Consider the following 26,513-nt stretch of genomic DNA (forward strand, 5'->3'; position numbering starts at 1 on the left):
CTTATCCTGTTGTTTTTAGTGTTCATTGTCAGATTTATGAGAAATGTAATAGGAAAAAAAAAGAAAATAATATTTCTGCTTGTTTCCATCTTTGCTGTTTTTTCTGTGATGCCAAATGTGACATCACTTCTGCCCTTTTCTTTCTTTTTCTTTCTTTTTCTTTCAACCCAGCTCAGTCTTAATTTATCCTCCCTACTGCCACAGCTTACTGTCCCTTACACAGCAACCATCACCTACATAACAGGCTTACATCACTGTGCAAACTCTTAAAATGGAGGTGGGGAGGGGAGGAAGGAGGTGATACAAGGACCTTCTGATAATTCATAGTGTCCCTATCTTATTCAAAATAGGAAGCCTTCTGTTAGAACTGGTGCGCACCAGTGATGGGCAGATATTTACCGTGATCACGGATTAGCCGTGATTGACAAGCATTGTTTCACTATTCGGCTTCGGTATTTGACACCGTGATCAATTCTGAATCACAGAAATCGGCCACGGAAATTCTGTGATTATAAATATTCGGAATGCAATCACGGTCGTGATCGCGGGGATCACCCTAAAAATCAATTTGTGATTATCTCCCACCGACTTTAGCAGTTAATTGCAAAGCCCCCCAGGGGCGTCTCTAGCCATTTTGTCACTCCAGGCGAGAAATCCTGTGGCACCCCCCCCCCCCCCCGTGATTGCCCCCAGTCCCATACCCCGCACCCCTCATTGTGAACACCACTCCTGTGGTGAACCCCACCCCCAAGACCCCCGAAAATCATAATGCAGCAGCGTTTCACCAGAAAATGTATTTATTGCGGCATGGGTTCACCAGAAAATAGTTGTTATGCAGCAGAGCATTTCACCATAAAATATACTTATTGCGGCATGCACTCACACACACCACACACAGTACACACACACACACTATACACACACACACACAGTGTACACACACACACACACACACACACACACAGTACACACACTGCACACAACATACACACTATACACAGTACACACACACACACACACTAGACATGCACAGCACAGTACACACACTATACACACACACACACACACACACACACACACACACACACACACACACAGTACACACACTGCACACAACATACACACACACACACAGTACACACACTGCACACAACATACACACTATACACACACACACACACACACTTTAGACACGCACAGCACAGTACACACACACACACACACACACACACACACACACACACACACACACACACACAGTACACACACTGCACACAACACACACACACACACACACACACACACACACACACACACACACACACACACACACACACACACACACACACACACACACACACACACACACACACACACACACACACACACACACAGAGAGCACACTATACACAGCACACAGTAGACATACACTATACACATACAGAGATAGGAGGAGTGGAGTGAGACTGAGAATAGCCTGAGATGGAGCAGTTTATCTGTATTGCAGTCCCACATTACACAGAGACTAGTTGCTGGTAATAGGACTGCTGTCCCTGCCAATCTCTTACACAAGTCAGCAAGCAGCCCTCCTGGAGTCTAGGGACTGTCAAAACTTTTCAACCTGTTTAAGACCTTATCTGCACATGCAGTCATTATAACAATGGAGAGAGACCAGACAGATTTTTTCCCACTGACCCTCCAGACGAGTTCTACATCATGCTGTGTATATTTACCAGCTAGCCTGCCCTCTAATTGCACTTTTATCAGCTAGCCTAGTATTTTACATTGCCTTACATCAACAAACCTGAATACAGCAGACACAGGACCAACCCTAAATCATTGAATGAAAGGCGGCCTGGGGGGAAGTCAATGCCTGGCTGCTACACAGTCTCTACATCCACGCAGTTAGCAGTAGCAGAGAGAGAGGGACTGAATTCTCAGGAGTTGGACTCAGGAGCTGATGATGCTGTACTCCTCGGATCCCTGACTAGGATGAGTGCCTTCTCTCACTGACTCATTCATTACTGTGGTTCTTTGAATCATTGAGCTGAAGTCCAGTCAGCCCCGCTGCTGCTGTGTAAACTGACACCTGAGTCAGCTGAGAGGCATTTCTTCTCTCACTACTCAGTGCAGAAGCGCCCTTGCCTCTTCCTGTCGCCTTAGGCGAAAATTTATAGCTGCCTAATGGCTCGGACGCCTCTGAAGCCCCCTTACATGGTAGGAACACCAAATATGCCAGATGTTAAGAAGATTAGTGGGAACAAGAGGAACAAAACATTTTTCAAAAAGACCTTATCGTTTTTGAGGAAATCGATTTTAAAATTTCAAAGGAAAAAAGTATACATTTAAATGCGGTAAATGACAGTTCTTAGTGAAACAATTCCCGCTGAGGCACCGACTTTAGCAGTTAATAGCAAAGGCCCCTTACATCCTAGCAACTCCAAATGTGCAGGATATGTTAAAAGCATAGCTGCCTTCCAAGTAGCTGACCTGGGTTCAATTCCTGGCCAATGTATGTGAGGTTGCTTTTGACATCCTACAAATCCCTAAGCAAGCTCATTTTTCTCTTGGGTATATCACAATAGTACATGCTAGGCTGGCTTCAGCATGTAGTGTTGGTGTGGGATAGTGGTGAGCATAGCTGCCTTCAAAGCAGTTGACCTGGGTTTGATTCCCAGCCAATGTATGTAAGCTGGCTTTTGACATCCTACAAATCCCTGGAAGACAAGACTAGACAGGAGGAGGAGGAGGAAGTTTAGGCCTGCAATTTAGCACTGAATGTGATTTCTGCCCTTAAAACACTGCTTTGCGTCAAAACCAAATTTATTTCCGGGACTTTTGACGTCTATTCCACTCGACCATGTCTCTCTTCAGATGTTAGACCCCTTGAAACATCTTTTCCATCACTTTTCTGGCCAGCATAATTTTTTCTAGTTTTCCAAGTTTGCCTCCCCATTGAAGTCTATTGCAGTTCGCAAAAGTTCGCGCGAACTGAACTTTTGCGGAAGTTCGCGAACCCGGTTCGCGAACCGAAAATCGGAGGTTCGGGCCATCTCTAAACATGTCCTGCAAATTTGGTGTTGCTAGGATGTAATGGGCCTTTGCTATTAAAGGGAACCTAAACTGAGAAGGATATACCTTTTTCCTTTTAAAATAATACCAGTTGCCTGACTCTACTGCTGATCCTCTGCCTCTGATACGTTTAGCCACAGCCCCTGAACAAGCATGCAGACCAGGTACTCTGACTGAAGTCAGACTCGATTAGCTGCATGCTTGTTTCATGTGTGTGATTCAGCCACTGCTGCGGCCAAAGAGCTCAGCAGGACTGCCCCGCAACTGGTATTGTTTAATAGGAAACATTCATATCTCAGTCTCATCTTAGTCTAGGTTCCCTTTCACTGAAGTCGGTGGAAATTGTTTCACTAAGAACTGTCATTTACTGAATTTAAATGTATACTTTTTCCTTTGAAATTCTAAAATCGATTTTCTCAAAAACTATAAGGTCTTTTTGAAAAATGTTTTTTCCCCACTGTTCTTCTTAACATATCCTGCAAATTTGGTGTTCCTACCATGTAAGGGGCTTTGCTATTAACTGCTAAAGTCGACGGGTTTTGGTGGCATTTTAATCATGAATACTTTTTTTGTTTGAAATTTTAAAATTGATTTTAAAAGCTCTTTTTGAATTTTTTTTTAAGTTGTAGTAAGTTGTAGCCACATCTCACCTTTATAATCCATGCAATTTTGGTGATTGTAGCATGTATGATGCCTTTGCTATTGGCTAAAATGCTTTTCCGTGATCACGGCCGTGAATTTCCGTGATTGCCTCATTCACGGGAAAAATCCGGGTCGAATTTGTGAGTCTGTTTCAAATCTAGAAATTAATCACACCATTTCCGGATTTTTTTTTAACCACAGCCGAATAGGTTGAATCCGTGATTGGGGTGTATCCGAGCATCACTGCTGCACACTACAAGAGCTTTTCTAAGTGCTTTGTGATCTTAAAGAGGAACTCCAGTGAAAATAATGTAGTAAAAAAAGTGCTTCATTTTTTACCATAATTATGTATGAATGATTTAGTCAGTGTTTGCTCATTGTAAAATCTTTCCTCTCCCAGATTCACATTCTGACATGTATTACATGTCATTGACATTGTTACTGTGGGCAGGTTATGTAGCTGTTTCTAGCTGTTCTGGCTGTTACAGACAGCTGTAAACAGCCATTTCCTGTCTGTGAACATTGTTACATTGTGGCAGTTTGCCCAGAGTACCGCAGTACTCAGAGCTTCTTGTGGGAGGGGTTTCAGCACAAAATCAGTCATACAGCGCCCCCTGATGGTCTGTTTGTGAAAATCATTATATTTCTCATGTAAAAGGGGGTATCAGCTACTGATTGGGATAAAATTCAATTCTAGGTTGGAGTTTCTCTTTAAAAGCTCTTGCTAATGTTATCCTAGGTGTGTGTTCACACTGGAGTGATGCGATTTTGTAAAAATCCCCCATAGCATTGCATTAGAAAGAGCTTATAAAATCTCTAGCATTTTATAAGCCTTTGAGTGTGCACCAGCCCTTATTTGCACACAGAGTTTGTTGCTGTAGCTACAAAAACAAGGTAAAGAAAAAACCTTCCCACAATCCCGCTGGCACTGCAGACCAGGTAAAAAAAAAAAATGTGGGACATATAGGGACAAGTTTTAGGGGGAAAAAAATTACATAAAACATTTTTTTTACATATATTTTTGGGGCACTAACTTATTTATTTTTTGTTTTTCAGTGTAATATCTCTCCATAAAGGAACTTATTGTACTTATTGTACATATTGGCTTTAATTACATATCTTGTATATTTCTGCAGAACAAATAAACATGGCTGCACTTCCTGTATTAGGATCACAGTGAGAGTGACTTACTGTGATTCTCTTCCTCCTGTTATCATCTGATTAACAGTTTCATTATAATTTGACAACAGCCATCAGAATATGGCATTAAAAGCTGGATATAAGCAAAGCCTACAGCTCAGCTTAAGGGCAAGAGTAGTCCTAGGACCATCAGGAAGCTATTAGTGGAGGTGGCTGCATCAGCCTCTGCCAGAAGCCCCCCTACTATTGTGTCAGGGCACAAGAGAGATTTGGTGCTCTACAGAGTTTAACTGAGATTTGGTGCCATACAGAGATTCACTGATATTTGGTGCTCTTCGGGGATTCACTGAGATTCGGTGCTCTACAGAGGTTCATTGAGATTTGGTGCTCTTCGCGGATTCACTGAGATTTGGTGCTCTACAGAGGTTCACTGAGATTTGGTGATCTTCAGGGATTCACTGACATTCGGTGCTCTACAGAGATTCACTGAGATTTGGTGCCATACGGAGAGTCACAGAGGTTTGGTGCTTTACATAGATTCACTGATATTTGGTGCTTTACAGAGATTCACTGATATTTGGTGCTTTACAGAGATTCACTGAGATTTTTAATATACAGAGACCACCAAGATCTAGTACGCTACAGAGATTCACTGAGATCTGATGCTCCACAGAGATTCACTGAAATTTTGAAATCTACAGACATTACTGAAATGTTGTGCTCTACAGAGGTAACTGAAATGTGGTGTTACTGAGAGATCATTATGATTTACTGTAGTTCTCTGCAAAGACCTCTGAGATTTGGAACTCTGTAGAATTCAGTGAGATCTTGTGCTCTGCAGACATCTTCAAGATGTGATGCTCTGCAAAGACCACAGCTATTAGGGGTTCTGCAAATTCCACTGAAATGTGGTGCTCTGCAAATACCACTCAGAGTTGGTGCTCTTGGTTATCATTGACCACTTTTGTCCCGGCAACACCACTGTTGCATCGTGCCAAACTTATACACCTTGTGCCCCATAGCTGCAAATTTACATTGCAGACTTTGCGACTGCCAATGTTTAGTGGTAACCATCACACCAAAATAAATGTTTTGGGACAAAAAACAAAATGCAAACTCTGCATTCCATGTTACTGTCTGATACGATAATACAGCTGTATAATGAATGATACACGGCTATTTGCAATTTGATAAAGGGCATTACTGCTAGAAACAGCAGTCTGTCATTGCTGCCCTGCTTTTCACAATAAAAGAGCAGTAAGCTTATTTCTGGCAGTGCTAACCCATAGTTCGATTTCTGGACCTGTGTACCCCTGGGGTAAGGGTCTGGGCATGCCGCCACGCTCACTGGGTGCTCCTTCACTACCTTCATTGGTATTGAATGATACACAGCATATATAATTCCAAGCGCTTGTGCAAAAAATAATTTAAACCTAACTCATAAAATGACATATAATGAGTAAAGAAATAGTGACATCCTGTGGATGTTACACATTACTGCAGTGTTTGAAATAAGTGCTAATGTCGTGTCTTCCTGAAAATAAGACCGTGTCATATTATTTTTTGCTCCTTTGGCTTATTTTCAGGGGATGTCTTATATTTCTATCAGGAAGTGTCTCTAAGCAGAACATTTCCTGTTCCTTTGTACTAAGCTGTTCCTGTGCAGTGTGTCCTCCTGCCTTCTCCACTGTGCCACCTCTTCCTTTGCTGGATCCAATGTACTGTTCAGGCACCTGCCCTGCCGTCCCTACACACAGCTGATAATCTTACTGTGTGCTATGACAGGACCCGTGCCTGATGATTGGCACTGCACCGCTGTTTCCCCCTGTGCTGGCTGCCTCTTCCTCCTCTTTAACTGCGCTAGGGCTTATTTTCAGGGTAGGGCTTATATTTTGATCATGCTTAAAATTCCAGCAATGGCTTAGTTATTTTCTGGGTAGGGCTTATTTTTGGGGTATTTAGCCTCTATTCTTCCCCTGATTTAATTTGTTCCTATTCACTTCATGTCATTAGAGTTGGGCCGAACCTCCGATTTTAGGTTCGCGAACCTGGTTCGCGAACTTCCACGGAAGGTTCGGTTCGCGTTAAAGTTCGCGAACCGCAATAGACTTCAATGGGGATGCGAACTTTGAAAAAAAATAATAATTATGCTGGCCACAAAAGTGATGGAAAAGATGTTTCAAGGGGTCTAACATCTGGAGGGGGGCATGGCGGAGTGGGATACATGCCAAAAGTCCCGGGGAAAAATCTGGATTTGACGCAAAGCAGCGTTTTAAGGGCAGAAATCACATTGAATGCTAAATGACAGGCCTAAAGTGCTTTCAAACATCTTGCATGTGTATACATCAATCAGGTAGTGTAATTAAGGTACTGCTTCACACTGACACACCAAACTCACCGTGTAACGCACCGCAAACAGCTGTTTGTGTAGTGACGGCCGTGCTGGACTGGTGCGCACCATGGCGAGAGTGCAGGTTTTGGTGGCTTTACAGCCCATATGGTCGCCTGGCTGATGTAGCTGAATGACAGAACAGTGACTGTCCAGCTGATCAAATTTGGTCTGACCACAATGAGGCAACGACCTTATTATCGTGGGTGTGCCCCCCGAGACACTCATCTAGGCGCCGGTCATTGCTTCATTGTGATACGCAAGCCCCTTCACCACGGCAAGGTAATGATCACGAAGGGGAATGGGCGCATGTACATGCCTTTTCTTTTGTTGTTGCAGCTGCCCGCAGTGCAGCCAGAAAAATTAGGCAGTCATGTACACGCACCAGAAAAATTATTACAGCGGCCGCTGCTAGCAGCGGCCTAAAAAAATCAGCAATCCGCCTGGAGTCCCGGACCCTGTTGGTGGTGGCGGAGAAGGTAGTCAAGCGGCCTGCAGGCAGACATGCTGTGTGGAGGGACTGGGAGCGACTTAGTCTTCTTGGGGCAGGCCAGGCAGCCAGTCACACGGCGTGCAGGCAGAGATGCTGTGTGTGCGGTGGCGGGTTCACTAAACAGAACAGGTATACAGTGGCGGGTTCACTAAACAGAACAGGTATGCAGTGGCGGGTCCACTGAACAGAACAGGTATGCAGTGGCGGGTTCACTAAACAGAACAGGTATTCAGCGGCGGGTTCACTGAACAGGTATACAGTGGCGGGTCCACTGAACAGAACAGGTATGCAGTGGCGGGTTCACTAAACAGAACAGGTATACAGTGGCGGGTTCACAGAACAGGTATGCAGTGGCAGGTTCACTGAACACAACAGGTATGCAGTGGCGGGTTCACTGAACAGGTATACAGTGGCGGGTCCACTGAACAGAACAGGTATGCAGTGGTGGGTTCACTAAACAGAACAGGTATACAGTGGCGGGTTCACTAAACAGAACAGGTATACAGTGGTGGATTCACTAAACAGAACAGGTATACAGTGGCGGGTTCACAGAACAGGTATGCAGTGGCAGGTTCACTGAACACAACAGGTATGCAGTGGCGGGTTCACTGAACAGGTATACAGTGGCGGGTCCACTGAACAGAACAGGTATGCAGTGGCGGGTTCACTAAACAGAACAGGTATGCAGCCAGACAGGAACAAGTTAAGCCTAACTAATCTTTCCCTGAGAGACAGTCTGCAGCAGCTCGCCCTACTCTCACTAACGCAGGCAGCACACGAGTGACCGTAATGGCCGCCGCTGCCTGCCTTATATAAGAGGGGGTGGGGCTCCAGGGGCTAGTGTAGCCTAATTGGCTACACTGGGCCTGCTGACTGTGATGTAGAGGGTCAAAGTTGACCCTCCATGTGCATTATGGGGCAAACCGAACTTCCGCAAAGGTTCGCCTGCGGGACGCGAACGCGAACCACTGAAGTTCGCATGGAACCGTTCGCAGGCGAACCGTTCGGCCCAACTCTACATGTCATGTCAGAATCCAGTAGTAATATTGGTTCCTTTATTTAAAATATATACATAAATATATCATTTTATATTATTAGGAGATCAAGTAATTTTCTCCTATCTGTGGTAGTAGGTAGTAGTATTAAACACATGCGTGTAATTAATCCGGGAAATTTAGGCACAGGGTAAAGCCAAAAAATGGCTGACGACGCTCCTGCAAAAGTCCCGGTGGCGTTAATCATTATTCCCCCTCCAGGCCGCCATTGACACTGGGGAAATACATCATTCAGCTGCCAGCTATTTTTATCATATTTTGGGCTCCATCTTTGGACAGCGCCCAAATTACTGACTGAGGGACGCTATAGCCGTAACTCACATTCAATTTTACAGTACTATCTAAACTGCGTACTTTGACATACGCAAATAGTGTAAGTTGTATCGTGACATGTGCAAAGTGCATAAGCCCTGCATGCATCCAACACATATACGACATGCAGAAACACCGCAATGGAGCAATGCTTTTATTGGATACAGGGCTGGTTATCTGGTAAGGCCACAAAGGCCTGTGACTTGGGCGGCTGCAGCCCAAAGGGGCGCCTGAACTTAAAAGAGGGGTTGCAGTACAACCAGTGTCAGCAGCACTGCTTTAGAAAAAGAAGCTCTTTATGGTAAATATGCAATTAAAATCACATGTCAGAGAAGAGCTTGAAAGAGGGGTTACAACATATGAAAGAGGAGGTTAAAAATTGGGAGCAATTCAGGAAAAAAGGGAAACTGATGCCCAAGGGAGCTGTATATGAAAGAGAGGTGCTGCATACATGGATGATACACATGGAAGAGGGGGCTGCACAAGGAATGGGAGGGGCGCTACTGCACAAAAAGACGAGGCACAACTAGTGTTGGGCGAACAGTGTTCGCCACTGTTCGGGTTCTGCAGAACATCACCCTGTTCGGGTGATGTTCGAGTTCGGCCGAACACCTGATGGTGCTCGGCCAAACTGTTCGGCCATATGGCCGAACTAAGAGCGCATGGCCCGAACGTTCCCCGAACATTCGGCTAGCGCTGTGATTGGCCGAACGGGTCACGTGGTTCAGACCCGAACGCGCTCTGATTGGCCGAACGGTCACGTGGTTCGGGTAAATAAATACCCGAACCACGTCATATCTCCGCCATTTCTCTGTGGGTTTAGCTTTGGGTAGGCAGGCAGGGTAGTTCGCTCTCCAGCCACGCTAGCCAGGGTCCCCCCCCAGTCATTGTGTGTCGCTGCTGGGAACAGTAGTACACCGCTCGCTCAGCCACACTATATATAGCATTGTTTACTGCCACTGTGTACCTCGCTCAGCCACACTATATATAGCATTGTTTACTGCCACTCTGTGTACACGGCTCAGCCAGACTATATAGCATTGTGTGTACTGCCACTGTGTACCTCGCTCAGCCAGACTATATAGCATTGTTTACTGCCACTCTGTGTACACCGCTCAGCCAGACTATATAGCATTGTGTGTACTGCCACTGTGTACCTCGCTCAGCCAGACTATATAGCATTGTTTACTGCCACTCTGTGTACACCGCTCAGCCAGACTATATAGCATTGTGTGTACTGCCACTCTGTGTACACCGCTCAGCCAGACTATATAGCATTGTGTGTACTGCCACTCTGTGTACACGGCTCAGCCAGACTATATAGCATTGTGTGTACTGCCACTCTGTGTACACCGCTCAGCCAGACTATATAGCATTGTTTACTGCCACTCTGTGTACACGGCTCAGCCAGACTATATAGCATTGTGTGTACTGCCACTCTGTGTACACCGCTCAGCCAGACTATATAGCATTGTGTGTACTGCCACTCTGTGTACACCGCTCAGCCAGACTATATAGCATTGTTTACTGCCACTCTGTGTACACCGCTCAGCCAGACTATATAGCATTGTTTACTGCCACTCTGTGTACACCGCTCAGCCAGACTATATAGCATTGTGTGTACTGCCACTCTGTGTACACCGCTCAGCCAGACTATATAGCATTGTGTGTACTGCCACTCTGTGTACACCGCTCAGCCAGACTAAATAGCATTGTGTGTACTGCCACTCTGTGTACACCGCTCAGCCAGACTATATAGCATTGTGTGTACTGCCACTCTGTGTACACCGCTCAGCCAGACTATATAGCATTGTTTACTGCCACTCTGTGTACACGGCTCAGCCACACTATATAGCATTGTTTACTGCCACTCTGTGTACACCGCTCAGCCAGACTATATAGCATTGTGTGTACTGCCACTCTGTGTACAGCGCTCAGCCAGACTATATAGCATTGTGTGTACTGCCACTCCGTGTACACCGCTCAGCCAGACTATATAGCATTGTTTACTGCCACTCTATGTACACTGCTCAGCCAGACTATATAGCATTGTGTGTACTGCCACTCTGTGTACACCGCTCAGCCAGACTATATAGCATTGTGTTTACTGCCACTCTGTGTACACCGCTCAGCCAGACTATATAGCATTGTTTACTGCCACTCTGTGTACACGGCTCAGCCACACTATATAGCATTGTTTACTGCCACTCTGTGTACACCGCTCAGCCAGACTATATAGCATTGTGTGTACTGCCACACTGTGTACACCGCTCAGCCAGACTATATAGCATTGTGTGTACTGCCACTCTGTGTACACGGCTCAGCCACACTATATAGCATTGTGTGTACTGCCACTCTGTGTACACGGCTCAGCCACACTATATAGCATTGTGTGTACTGCCACTCTGTGTACACCGCTCAGCCAGACTATATAGCATTGTGTGTACTGCCACTCTGTGTACACCGCTCAGCCAGACTATATAGCATTGTTTACTGCCACTCTGTGTACACGGCTCAGCCACACTATATAGCATTGTTTACTGCCACTCTGTGTACACCGCTCAGCCAGACTATATAGCATTGTGTGTACTGCCACTCTGTGTACACCGCTCAGCCAGACTATATAGCATTGTTTACTGCCACTCTGTGTACACGGCTCAGCCACACTATATAGCATTGTTTACTGCCACTCTGTGTACACCGCTCAGCCAGACTATATAGCATTGTGTGTACTGCCACTCTGTGTACACGGCTCAGCCACACTATATAGCATTGTGTGTACTGCCACTCTGTGTACACGGCTCAGCCACACTATATAGCATTGTGTGTACTGCCACTCTGTGTACACTGCTCAGCCAGACTAAATAGCATTGTGTGTACTGCCACTCTGTGTACACCGCTCAGCCAGACTATATAGCATTGTTTACTGCCACTCTGTGTCTGCTGGGAACAGTAGTACACCGCTCACCCGCCACTGTATAGCATTGTGCTCTGTGTCGCTGCTGGCAATAGTGGTACACCGCTCACCCACCACTGTATAGCATTTCTGTACTGCCACTGTACTGCTGCCAGTCAGCGTGTACTTTAAGGATAAGTGAAATGAGGAAGAAATCCGGTGAAAGAGGGAGGGGCAAGGGAAGAGGTGTTTCCCCTGACGGTTCACGTACAGGCCACAGGGGAGCACCCAAGAAAACCCACTCAATACCGCCCATGTTGTCCAGGACAACAACCCTCACAGATCCAAAAGAACAGGGCCAGATAATTACTTGGATGACCTCTCAAGCGTCCAGCAGTGGGTTAAGCAGCACCAGCACATCACGCACGAGGTCCGAGTCCTCAGCCAGTTACAAGGAGCCAGTGGGCACAAAGCTGACACAACCGGCAGCGACACCACGCACACAACTGCCAGATAACCAGTCCGATGAATTACCTCAGGACACAATGGGGTATTTGCAGGAGCTATTCCCAGCCCAACAAACTTCCACCTTTCAAAGGTCAATGGAGGAACAGCCAGAAATGTTGTGCCCGGATTCACAACCATTAACTGAAATGCACCGCGCACTGAAATACAAGGCAAGTCCGAGGACTTTGAAACCCAAATCCCAGAGCAAGTTGGGCAGGAGGGGTTGCAATTGCAGGAGGTCGGCCGAGAAGCTCTGGAAGACGACGTTGGAGTGAGCTGCGGAGAGGTTGTTCTGGGGAGCTCTACTCCACGGCGGCGGCCCCCCACAATGGCATATGACGAGTTTGAGGAGATGGAAGAGGAGGGTATGGACAATGTGGACATAGACCCAGATTTTGTTTGTGAATGAGAACATCGCCGTCGTAGCAGCAGCAAAGATGAGTCTGTTGAAGAACCCACTGCTGCACGAGTTCGCCTTGTGCCATAAGGTAGGCGGCGCGCAATTTCAGGCACCACAAGCGTGGAAGTTCAAGTGAGAGGCAAAAGAGGAGCAAACAGAAATCGCCAGCAAGGCAGGTGCTCCAAAGTCTGGGCTTTCTTTGAAGACTGCACTGAGGATGTTACCATGGCGATTTGCAAGGTGTGCAAGACCCGCCTGAGCAGGGGGAAAAGTATTAACAACCTCTCCACCACCAGCATGAGCCGCCACATGCTATCCAAACATCCCACTCTGTGGGCAAACGCGGCAGGACAGGGTACCAGCAACACTGCCTCCCTTGGGTTCACCAGACTCACCACCAGACCCGCCTTAGCAGCAGCAGTAGCCCAGCCATTGCGTGGTTCACAACATTCACAAACATCAGACGACGCTGACACTGTCACTTTCCGGAGTAGTGCTCTTGAGGTCTCCCAGTGTTCATCAAACACAAAAACCAACAGCCCTTCCGTGTGCAGCGCTACGGTTCAGTTGTCTGTGTCGGAGATGTTTGAGCGCAAGAGGAAATTGCCAGCAAATGACCCCCGGGCCGTGGCAGTAACAGCCAGCATAGCCAAGCTTCTGGCCTGCGAAATGCTGCCATATAGAGTGGTGGAGACAAACAGCTTCAAGGGCATGATGTCAGTGGCCATCCCACGTTACGTGGTTCCCAGCCGCTACCACTTTACGCGCTCTGCAGTGCCTGAGTTGCATGAGCACGTGGTCAGCAAAATAACCCGAAGTTGAAGAATGCCGTTGCCTGCAAGGTTCACCTCACCACTGACACCTGGACGAGTGCGTTCGGCCAGGGTCGATATATCTCCCTTACCGCGCACTGGGTGAACCTTGTGGAGCCTGGCAGCGATTCCTCACCTGCTACGGCGCGAGTGTTGCCCACGCCGCAAACAGCTGCACCGCCGTCCCTCCCACTGGATAACAACAGCAGCACCTACCTCTCTGACTCCTTCTCCTCCAACGCATCTCAAAGCTGTACCTCATCCGGAAACGCTAACCCAGCACCAGCAGCAGTAGGATCGTGGAAGCAGTGCAGCACAGCTGTTGGCATGCGTCAGCAAGCGTTGCTGAAGCTGATCTGCCTTGGGGATAAGCAGCACACAGGGGAGGAAATTTGGAGGGGAATAAAGGAACAGACGGATTTGTGGCTGGCACCGCTGGACCTGAAACCGGGCATGGTTGTGTGTGATAATGGGAGTAATCTCATTCGCGCTTTAAGGTTGGCTAAGCTGACACACATCCCTTGCCTGGCGCACGTGATGAACCTAGTAGTTCAGCGGTTCCTGAGGACATACCCAGGTGTGGCCGATCTTCTGTTGAAGGTACGTCGAGTGGCCAAACATTGTAGAAATTCCAGTACTGCTTCGGGGGCACTCGCCAAGATGCAGGAGCGCTTCAATCTCCCCCACCATCGCTTGCTGTGTGATGTCCCTACGCGCTGGAATTCTACGCTGCACATGCTAGCCCGCTTTTGTGAGCAGAAGAGTGCAGTGGTCCAGTACATGACGGCGCAGTACCGAGGCGCATCCGGACAGCTGCCAAGCTTCTGTGGATCTGATTGGGCCAACATGTTGGACCTCTGCCAAGTCCTCCAAAATTTTGAGCAATCCACGTTGCTTGTGAGCAGTGACAACTCTTCAGTCAGCATTACCATACCACTGCTGTGTTTACTGAAGAGGTCAATGTTGAAAATCAAAGAAACAGCTGTCATGATGCAACTGGGGGAATCTGAAGGAGAAAACGATCAGCGTGATGGTACCAACATCAGGCCATCCGCCTCAGGAAACGCTGGCCCCAGCAGCTATGACGAAGAAGAGGAGGAGGAACAGCTGGAGTTGGAGCAGGAATTTCATGCCACCACTGACGAGGGCCAGAGCGGTAGCAGGAGGGCAGCAAACAACGCAAGCCGCAACCATGCAGCAGCAGCCCACTGAACAGCAAGCGTGCAGATCCACCTCCAACACCGATCGCCTGGAGAAGATGGTCAAGGACTACATGTCAGATGGCGTAGCTGTGTCGAACAATCCATCTGCACCCTTCAACTATTGGGTATCGAAGCTAGACACCTGGCACGAACTGGCAATGTACGCAATAGAGGTGCTGGCTTGCCCGGCAGCCAGCGTTATGTCGGAACGCTGTTTCAGTGCTGCCGGAGGCATCGTCACAGATCGGCGTATCCGCCTCTCCACAGAAAATGCAGACCGTCTGACTCAAATTAAGATGAATCAATCCTGGATTGGAAACGACTACGCAACACTCCAGGACCCCAACCAAGTAACATGACCAATGAACATCTGGGATGGTTTAGCGTTTCCGGTCCCTGTTTATTGAACCTCTCATCTGTATTACATTTATGACTGCATGGCGGCAAAAAGCATTGCTGCTATATCCGCACGCTTTTTGTCCTCATGCAAGGCCTGGGTTGTTGTGTTTCAAAGCGTGGCCTTCTCCTCCTGCGCCTCCTCCTGTTCCATCACGTGTGCTGCTGCTGCTGCTGGGTTAGCGTTGCCGGTCCCTGTTTATGGAACCTCTTATCTTTATTACATTTATGACTGCATGGCGGTACAAAGCATGCTATCCGCACGCTTTTTGTCCTCATGCAAGGCCTGGGTTGTTGTGTCTCAAAAAGCGTGGCCTTCTCCTCCTGCGCCTGCTCCTGTTCCATCACGTCTGCTGCTGCTGGGTTAGCGTTGCCGCGTGGTCCCTGTTTTTTGAACCACTTATCTTTATTACATTTATGACTGCATGGCGGTACAAAGCATGCTATTCGCACGCTTCTTGTCCTCATGCAAGGCCTGGGTTGTTGTGTCTCAAAGCGTGGCCTTCTCCTCCTGCGCCTCCTCCTGTTCCATCACGTGTGCTGCTGCTGGGTTAGCGTTACCGGTCCCTTTTCCTGGAACCTCTTCTCTGTATTACATTTATGACTGCATGGCGACAAAAAGCATGTTACCTGTGCAAAGAAACATGACATTTTCCACATTTAAAAGACAGTTTTTCCTTTGAAACTTTACAATCAATTTTCTCAAAAACTATAAGCTCTTTTTCAAATATTTTTTTCCCTCTTGTACCCACTCCCAAGGTGCACATACCCTGCTAATTTGGGGTATGTAGCATGTAAGGAAGCTTTACAAAGCACGATAGTTCGGGTCCCTATTGACTTCCATTATGTTCGGAGTTCGGCGCGAACACTTGAACATCGCGGCGATGTTCGGCGAACATTCGCGAACCCGAACATCTAGGTGTTCGCCCAACACTAGGCACAACATACTTGGCCGAGAGGCAAAAAAGTATAAATCTTTCCATGGGTACATACAGTAGTGTAATTCATAGTATGGAGTTTACACTTATGCATGCTATCAGTGCAATGTAAAATGTAACGTCCTGTTGTGTCAAATTTATACCTCGTTGGATTTGTCACATTCCTCTTTATGCACAGAAGCGGCCGCACTGCTCCTGCTCAAGTACAGCCCCACCTGTGCAGTGCTGCTGCGCTCGTGCATAAGGAGGAGCTTAGTCGCAAATCTTCAGGAGGGTTTTCGGCAGCCGTGGTTGTCGGGAGGAGGACGTGGGAACTGGGAAGCCTCTGGAGGATGCGGTCTTCCCTCTTTAGGTAAGAATCTATTCTATTGCCTGATGTTCACTTTTGGGGAAAGAAGGGTGTAAGACTGTAATTTATTACATGTACAACATATTTATTTTATTATTTTTATTGTACTGCACAACTGTGCAGTGTGATAAAGCTATCGAAAAAAAAGTGTTGTACCATTCACTGTTTTAACTTCAGATCCAATTTATTACAATTTAATATTATTATTATTGTCGATTTATATAGCACCAACATATTCCATGAGGCTGTACAAAGTAAGAAACAAACATGGTGTATACCATTGTCTGTACAAAATAATACAGACAATGGTATACACCAATATAGAAAAATACAGAGTTGGTAATTACAGTGACAACATTAATATGAATAAATGTGTAACAAGTAACAAAAGAGTGAGAGATCCCTGCCCTTGTGAGCTTACAATTTAAAGGATTTAAAGGAAATGTCCGAGCAAAATTAAAATAAAAAATCCACTTACCTCCAAGCCCCTGCATCTGTCCTGTGCCCTCGCTGCAGCTCCGGTGGCTCCCGGCCCGCTCCAGGTGCAGATGCCGACCTCGCCAGGACGGCATCCGGGTCGGCTTCTTCTGCGCTCCAGCATGTGACTTACTGGTTGCGCTGGCATCATCCGGACTGTACTGCGTAGGCCAGTCCGGATGACGTCAGTGCGACTCTGAGAGCCGCTCGCGCAGACGCAGTGGAGGGGACCCTGGGCCACCAGCGGTGAGCGGAGCTGCAGCGAGGGCACAGGACGGCTGGCAGGGGCTGGAGGAAGCCCCAAGTAAGTGGATTTTTTGTTATTTTCAGCTTGCTCTGACGTGTCCTTTAAAGAGACTGAAACAACATTAAAAATGGCTTTTTACCCTATAATCAACATGGGCACGTTTGCCCCTGCTAAAACGCAGCTATCCCGCGGCTAAAAGAGGGGTATTTACCCCCCAAATCCTCCCCTGCAAAATCCACGACCAACTTGGTTGTAGATTTTGCTCTTCCTGGAGGCAGAGTTAATGGCTTTAGCTCTGCCTCGATGCGCGTCTATCAGCAGCATATCTCCGCCTCTCCCCGCCCCTCTCAGTGAAGGAAGACTGAGAGGGGCGGGGAGAGGCGGTGATCAGCGCTGATAGACGCGCTGAGAGGCAGGGCTGAGGCCATTAGCCCTGCCTCAACAGGAAGCGATCCCCGGACACCACAGATGGGATTTTGGGGGTAAAAACCCCTCGTTCTGCCGCGGGATAGCGGCGTTTTAGCAGGGGCAAACGTGTCCATGTTTATTATAAGGTAAAAAACGATTTTTAATATCGCTTCAGAATCTCTTTAAATGGACAGTTTAAAACAGTGCGGTGTGCAGTCCTCAGGAGGACGTACTATATGCAGCAGGGTGCCCTTCCTGCGATATATAGTTCCTCAGTTCCTCAGCAGCTGATGAAATTACGAGTAATGGAATTAACTCCTCCTTTTGTTGCATTGCTCTGTAATGTAGGACAGTCCCCACACAACATGACAGAGCCACATTCATTCACACTGTGCAACTTCCTGCCCAGGCGTCACACGACTCCAGCACCCACCACCAGGAGAGATGGTGCCAGTCTCACTCCTGCTCTGCTTCATCGTAGGCTGCTTCTGCTGTACGTATACAAACTGTTACAGGGTTATTTCCAGGGCTGGAAAGGAAAACTTCCATGAGAGGCATAAGGAGGCTGACATACTAATTTCTTTTTACCAAATGCAAATTTCCCGGCTGTCCTGCTAATCTTCTGGAATCAGTAATGCCTGAATCACACACCTGGAACAAACATCGGCTAATCTAATCAGACATCAGTCAGAAACCTCTGATCTGCATGCTTGTTCATGGTCTATGGCTAAAAGTATTAGAGGCAGAGGGATCAGCAGGACAGCCAGGCAATGTGCATGGTTTAAAAGGAAATACATATGTCTGCCTCTCTATTGCTTTGACTTCAGGAGTGCTTTCATCTTCATTCGTTGTTGCAGTGTTTCCATCATGGACTTGGGTCCTAATTTACTAAACTATTTGGGATTGGAACGTGGCCGGTGGAAAAGGGCTTTTAAAGCAAACCCAAGGTGAACCTCGGGTGAAAAATGTAACTACACCCAACCCAACCCTAACTTTCTTCTAATGTTTACCCCTTTCTCATGCCTAACCTTAACCTTCCACCCTTAACAACTAACGCCAGCCTCCTTTTTCCCTAACCCCAGCCTTCCTAACCTGTGGGCCTGACTTAATCCAATAACCCAAACCAACATGCACTTCACATTGTTTGCTTTGGCTTCAGCATCCAGGCATCTGCTAATACTGTTATATTGACCACGGAGCCTGCCACCATGCCGTCTCCTGTCAATAACACTGTTGAAACCAAGCAGGACATGCTGATAAGTTTGGGAGCATTGCACTACTAATGACAGAGTGGGCCAACATCCCCTGATTTCCTCCATCACAGGGAAGAGTTACAACGTATGTAGAAAAATAGAGTAAAAGACTGTACACCTTGAAAAGGGAAGCACAGACACAACGGTAGCCAAAATAGCGTGATATGTCACCAAACAGATTATGCAGAGAAGTAGAAATCGTAGTGGGTTGCACATAAGGCAGGTGGAGATTCACAATCACAACCCCATCTCCACTCGAGTGTCCAGGAAGTACTGGAAGCAATCTTTTTGCTATGGAAAAGACACCAGGTACCAATCGTGGTGGCGCCACGTGGGACCAAGAACACCTCTCCAATGGAGAGCGAGGAACACAGGGGGGATAAAAAGGTGCCCAGAAATCTATAAAATTAGATTAAAAACAATTAAAGTGGAAAAAGGAGGTGGCTTACCTCAATAAAGACAACTTCATATAGAAATGAAATTTATTATGCACTGGCAATGCATTTCATGGGTCTGAGTCCACTTCCTCAGGCTAAATAATAGTGCAAAACACTAAGCATAGCCAAGCAGGGAGCACTATGTACACCAATGAAAAAGCCACCTCCTTTTTCCACTTTTAGCTATGTTTACTCTAATTTTATTTACCTCTAGGTGCCTCTTTATCCACCCTGTGCAAAGTACGGAAAAAAGCCTTCAACCCCTTTCTTTGCTGATTTCCCCTCATCCAGCAGGTACAGTCCTATCAGCTGATGTTGTGCAGACTCCTCTCCTGACCCTTCCAACCAAAGGAGTGAAAGTGGAGCTGAGATGTGTTCATGAGGACAACGCATACCCTATGAAGTTCTGGTATCGCCAAGTGAAGGTGGGACAACTCATGGACCTCATTGGGTACACCTACAGAGAGCAAGAGCCAACAATGGAGGCCGAATATGGAGGAGAAAAATTTAAGATCAAGCGCAAGAGCGACATGGAAAGTATTCTGGAGGTGTCTGATGTGTCGGTCCAGGATAATGCTGTCTATTACTGTGCCAGCAGTCCTCACAGCGAGAGAGACAGGGGGCAACTCTGTGCATAACTCCAGCAGCAAGACCCCCCCATAACACTTCTCCCAGCTGTGGAGAGACACACAAAAACAGTTATACACAAACCACAGCAGAGAGCCAAGTTGTCAGTTTCCTGATAACTCAATTCCAGAAACTCTTCAAGGTGATGTGGAAATGTGTAAGATCAGTGTCTGTGCAGAACCTGCAGGGGAAGCTGTGTGTCCTATGAATGGGAGGGAGATATGCAGAGCAGGAGGTCTTCAAGGAGCAGCAATTGGTCAAGAATTTTCAGTGTTTGTCTGAAGAAGAGACCAACATCAGGAGATGACTGTATGCAGAACAGATTGTTACCCAAGATAATCACTAATATTTGTTTGAATAACAACAAAAGTCTACTGTGTCACACAGAGCCGGGACAAGGTCCTCCAGCCCCCAAGACTGAGACACCAAAGTGCGCCCCTCCATCCCTGCCACCCCAGCCGTCACACACTGATTGCTATTAGACTAAGAGGTGCCACAGGCCCCCCAACCTCCCCAACACCTTAATATGTAGTTATCTGGCTTGCAGTCACTGCCATGTATCCCCTTTTCTTATTTCTTTCTGCTTCATACACAATTAGGAATGACAGCTGAATGAATTCTGCGCTCCCTCCTACACTGCGCCCTGAGGCTGGAGCCTCTCCAGCCTATGCCTCGGCCCGGCCCTGGTGTCACATAGCTTAAAGTGAAATAAAACTCTGACATCACATTCAATAAAAATGTGTTTTCCTACTTTTTACTACACAAACAGTTACCATATTTTGCTTTTGTGCACAAGTAATATTGTTTGTCCACAAATGCCGAGTTTGCAAAGTACAGTTTACCTGCTCTGAATCTGCCATTGCATTTTATTGCATAGTTGCTGTATTTATATATTAATATCTATCTAGTAAATACAAAGCGCTGCACTGCAGTAACTTTCTGTTAGCACTATTTTAATAAAATACATAAAACAAACCTCCACTTAAAGAGAGTCTGAAGCGAGAATAAATCTCGCCTCAGACCTCTTAGATAGCAGGGGCATGTGTGCTCCTGCTAAACCGCCGCTATCCCGCGGCTTAACGGGGGTCCCTGATCCCCCAAATCTCCTCCGTACAGCCGGGGAGAGCTTCCTGGTTGGGGCAGGGCTAACGGCCGCAGCCCTGCCCCACGCGCGTCTGTCAGCGCGTATCTCCGCCTCTCCCCCGCCCCTCTCAGTCTTCCTTCACTGAGAGGGGCGGGGGAGAGGCGGCGATGCGCCGCTGATAGACGCGACTGGAGGCAGGGCTGCAGCCGTTAGCCCTGCCTCCAGGAGCGACCAAGTCTGCGACCAAGTGTTGCAGTGGGGGGTTTGGGGGTGAAGGGACCCCCGTTTAGCCGCGGGATAGCGGCGGTTTAGCAGGGGCACACATGCCCCTGCTAACTATGAGCTGTGAAGCGAGATTTATTCTCAGAGTCTCTTTAAAGGACTATGCCAGCGAAAAAAGTAAGCAGTTAAAAGCTGATAGAGCTGACAGGTTTTGGGCAAATCCATCTCCTCATGGGGGATTCTCTGGGTTTTCTTTTATTTTCAAAAGCATTTCCTGCTAATGGTGCCCATACATGGTACAATGTTTTCATTTTTTTGGATTAGATAATTGTGTTTGATTATTCAGTTAGATCGAATATTAAGATTTTTCCAACATGTCCAATCAGATTTTATTGAAAAAACGGGATAATCGATTATTTTTTCTTGATCGAAAAAAAGATTATTTTAAACTTTGATTCGATTTGATCGTTTAGGTCGAATAAAAGGTAAAATTGAACTTTTTTATTGTACCGTGTATAGTCACCTTTATGGTAGCCATACATGGTATACTAAAAATGTTTTCGATTTTCCAGTTTTTTTCTTTTATCAAAATGATTGCATCGAATAAAAGTTGAAAAGAATCTTTTTTTTTTTTTATCAAGAAAAATGAACGATTAACCAGTTTTTTCTACAAAAATCCGATCAGACATGTTGGAAAAATCTTTATATTCGATCTAACGGAATAATCGAACTAAATTATCTAATTAAAAAAAAGAAAAGAAATGAAAAGTAGTGTGCAAGTTAGTAGAGACGCTGGATGGTATCTGACTATTTTGGCAAATAAACAGCCATACAGGAAATGCTTTAGAAAACAAAGAAAACTATTGAGGTGATGGACTGGTCCAAAACCTGTCGGTTCTGTCAGATTTTAACTGCTTATTTTTTTCGCTGCAGTGTAGAGATTGCCCGAACCTCCGATTTTCGGTTTGCGAACCGGGTTCACAAACCTCCCACGAAAGTTCAGTTTGCGCGAAATTTCGCGAACCGCAATAGACTTCAATGGGGAGGCGAACTTTGAAAACTAGAAAAAATTATGCTGGCCACAAAAGTGATGGAAAAAATGATCACAAAGGGTAATTGGCACATGTACATGCCTTTTGTTTTGTTGTGCAGCCAGAAAAATTAGGCAGGAATGTACACGCACCTGAAAAATTATTATAGCGGCCGCTGCTAGCCTTAAAAATTCAGGAATCCACCTGGAGTCCTGGACCCTGTTGGTGGTGGCGGAGAAGGCAGTCAAGAGCCTTGCGGGCAGAGGTGCTGTGTGGGGAGCGACTTAGTCTTGGGGCAGGCAGTCACACGGCGTGCAGGCAGAGATGCTGTGTGTGGGGACTGACTTAGTCATGGGGTGGGCAGTAGCCCTCCGGGATCCATGCCTCATTCATTTTGATAAAGGTGAGGTACTGAACACTTTTTGTGACTTAGGCGACTTCTCTTCTCAGTGACAATGCCTCCAGCTGCGCTGAAGGTCCTTTCTAACAGGACACTTGAGGCAGGGCAATACAGAAGTTGGATGGCAAATTGGGACAGCTCTGGCCACAGGTCAAGCCTGCGCACCCAGTAGTCCAAGGGTTCATCGCTGCTCACAGTGTCTACATCCACACTCAGGCCAGGTAGTCGGCTACCTGCCGGTCAGGCGTTGGTGGAGGGTGGATCCGGAAGGGCTAAGGCGAGGCGTTTGACTAAAGAATGTATGCATGTCCAACATCACCATAAGATCGCTGGAGCATCCTGTCCTTGCCTGTGTGGACAAGGGAGAAGGATTGCTGGCAGTGGTACCTTTATTGCGTTGTGCTGTGACATCACCTTCAAATGCATTGTAAAGCATAGTTGCCAGCTTGTTCCGAAAGTGCTGCATCCTTTCTGCCTTCAGGTGAGTTGGTAACATGTCCACCACTTTGTGCCTATACCGAGGGTCTAGTATCGTGGCCATCCAGTAATTGTCATTCCCCTTGAGTTTTATTTATACGGGGGTCCCTCAACAGGCTTGACAGCAGTCGTACTATCCATCTCCTCTTGCTTTTCCTCAGTGACATCAGGTAAGTCCTCCTCCTCCCCCCAGCCATGAACATACCATGGGAATGTTGAGCAGCACAAGCCCCCTGCGATGCCTGCTGCGGTTGTTCTTCTGCCGCTGCCTCTTCCTTCTCCTCCAACGAAACACCTTCCTCATCATCCAAGTCTAACTTCTCTTCCCCACATGACTCTTCCTCCTCTTCCTCCTCCCCCCTCTGTGCTGCGGCAGACACATTAAAACATTTCAAAACCGCTGAGCCCCCCTGGGGTGATGGCACTATGGTGGCATCAGCAGCTGACGTTGAAGGGCATGTTGGCTGGCTGTCCATAGGTGGCGATACATGGCACCAGACACTGCCACCAGCTGTTTTTGACAACGAGCTTCCCCTGCTTCTTTTCAGGAACTCGTCTCCTCCTACTCCTCTCTGACTCCCCCTCTGAACTGTCCCCCTGTTCATCTCCTCTATTGGGAACATACATGGCATCCGTATCATCATCATCATAATCATCCTGCCCAGCTTCGCTTGCCTCAGACACCTCCAAAACTGCACCAACAACAGGTACTTCATCATCCTCCTCCTCACACGTTACGTCCATAGTGTCACCTAACTCAGACATATGAGGTGGTGTAACTTGCTTAGCGCCTTCATCTGGTTGTAACAATAATGGCTGTGCATCAGTGATTTCCCCACCAAATAACAAATTAACAGGTGTGCACGGAGTGGTTTATCACACTGCGTGCACTCACGTAGGTAGGTGGGTGCACTGAATTGAACAACAGATAGGTATACGCAGTGATGGATATTACAATGTGCACCTGTCACACACAGACAGGTACCGGACAGGCACAGTGACACTGCGCGCGCTCAGGTAGGTAGGTGGGTGCACTGAACGCAACAGGTAGGTATATGCAGTTATGGGTATTACAAATGTGCACCTGTCACACACACACAGGTACTGAGCAGGTACAGTGAAATTGCACGCGCTCACGTAGGGATGTGGGTGCACTGTGAACAACAGGTAGCTATATGCAGTGATGGGTATTACAATGTGCACCTGTCACACACACACAGGTAGCGGACAGGCACAATGACACTGCGTGCGCTCATGTAGGTAGGTGGGTGCACTGTGAACAACAGGTAGGTATATGCAGTGATGGGTATTACAATGTGCACCTGTCACACACAGACAGGTACTGGACAGGCACAGTGACACTGCGTGCACTCACGTAGGTAGGTGGGTGCACTGTAAAAAACAGGTAGGTATATGCAGTGATGGGTATTACAATGTGCACCTGTCACACACAGACAGGTAGCGGACAGGCACAATGACACTGTGTGCACTCACGTAGGTAGGTGGGTGCACTGTGAACAACAGGTAGGTATATGCAGTGATGGGTATTACAATGTGCACCTGTCACACACAGACAGGTACTGGACAGGCACAGTGACACTGCGTGCACTCACGTAGGTAGGTGGGTGCACTGTAAAAAACAGGTAGGTATATGCAGTGATGGGTATTACAATGTGCACCTGTCACACACACAGGTACCGAGCAGGTACAGTGACATTGCGCACGTTCACATAGGTAGGTGGGTGCACTGAACACAATAGGTAGGTATATGCAGTGATGGGTATTATAATGTGCACCTAGCACAGCAGTAATTATACCCCCAGGGGCCAAAGACCAGCTGCAGCTGACTGACAGGGCTGTATATAATGCAAGTGGGCCACAAAATAAAAAAAAAATAGATCACAAGAGCAAGATTAGCTCTCAAAAGAGCTGTTAAGGAATGCTTTTTTAGCAATAAGAATCAGCAAGGAGCAAGCTAAGAAGCCTACAAGAGCCTAACTGAGCTTTCCTTATAGGTCTCTGCACAGCAGCTTTCCCTTCTCTAATTAATGCAGGCACACGAGTGAATGAAAAGCCTGATGCTGCCTGCCTTTTACATGGGAGGGAGTGGCTCCAGGAGGAAGTGTAGCCTGATTGGCTACAATGTGCCTGCTGACTGTGATGTAGAGGGTCAAAGTTGACCCTTATGAGGCTCGATTTACAAAACGGTGCTAACTTTAGCACTGGCCCTTAGCACGTCTAAACTAAGTTTAAATGTGAGTAGTAGTGAGTTTTGCGCGCGCATTGCACAGAGCGCAGGGCGCTCCGCGCGAAGTGCCCACTAAAGCCTATGGGACTTAGCGCACGCATAGGACTTTGCGTGCGCAAAACTTTGCGCGCAGTACTTAGCGTGCGATCTGATTGAGAAAAACGGTGCTAACCTACTTAGCACCCTGGTTAGCATGCCTAAAGACTTTAGACGTGATAAGTAGGTTAGCACCGCATAGTAAATCAAGCCCCTGATGCACTATGGGGCAAACCGAAGTTCTAGAAAAGTTTGCGGTTCTCCGCGATCTCGAACCCAGGAAGTTCGCCGGGAACCGTTCACAGGAGAATCGTTCCGGCCATCTCTATTGACAAGTTTGAAAATTCGAGAAAACTTAGGTGAAAAAGTGAATTGCATATGGGCCATTGTGTGTAACATGTAAAAAACACTTTCTGAGAAGCTGTCTTTGCTCCAGGCACACTCACAGCTCAGGAACAACTCATTAGGAGATTTTAATATATAATTAAAAGCAGTTAAAATAAAATGCAATGTAGTAGTTCAGGGCAAGAAAAACGACCCTTTCGAAACTTACAATTTGAAGACAGACAATATTACCTGTGCACAAAAGCAAATATGAGAACTGTATGAATAATAAAAAGTAGAAAAACACATTTTTATTGAACGTTAGAAGTTTTAAATCAGGATAAATTATCCTGATTTAAAACTTCTTGCTTTTACTGATGGCTAACACGGTACAATACCCTACTGCTACTACTTATTGAATGTTATGTCAGAGTTTCAGACCACTTTAAGGTGGCCACACACCATACAAATGTTTTAAATATCTTTTCAATTCAAGAATAGCAATCACTTTTTCTGACTGATTGCAACATTGTAACAAAAATCTGACCAATGTACCGCACACATATGTTACATTTTTCCTCTATTATGATAAAAATGATTGGAAACTCTGAGAAAATTGCTTGGGAGTATATACAGTGG

General features: G+C 46.8%; 2 gene segments (V, D, J or C); both read left to right on the forward strand.

Annotated features, from left to right (window-relative positions):
* Positions 1-26,513, forward strand: part of LOC137535945 (T cell receptor beta variable 10-2-like) — a 102,794-nt gene that overhangs the window by 53,868 nt on the left and 22,413 nt on the right.
* Positions 18,164-20,717, forward strand: LOC137535943 (T cell receptor beta variable 29-1-like). The segment is given in 2 exon segments: positions 18,164-18,228; positions 19,717-20,717. Coding segments are annotated over 2 exon segments (396 nt in total).

The sequence above is a fragment of the Hyperolius riggenbachi genome, chromosome 10, assembly GCF_040937935.1.
Source record: "Hyperolius riggenbachi isolate aHypRig1 chromosome 10, aHypRig1.pri, whole genome shotgun sequence".
NCBI classification, from domain to species: Eukaryota; Metazoa; Chordata; class Amphibia; order Anura; family Hyperoliidae; genus Hyperolius; species Hyperolius riggenbachi.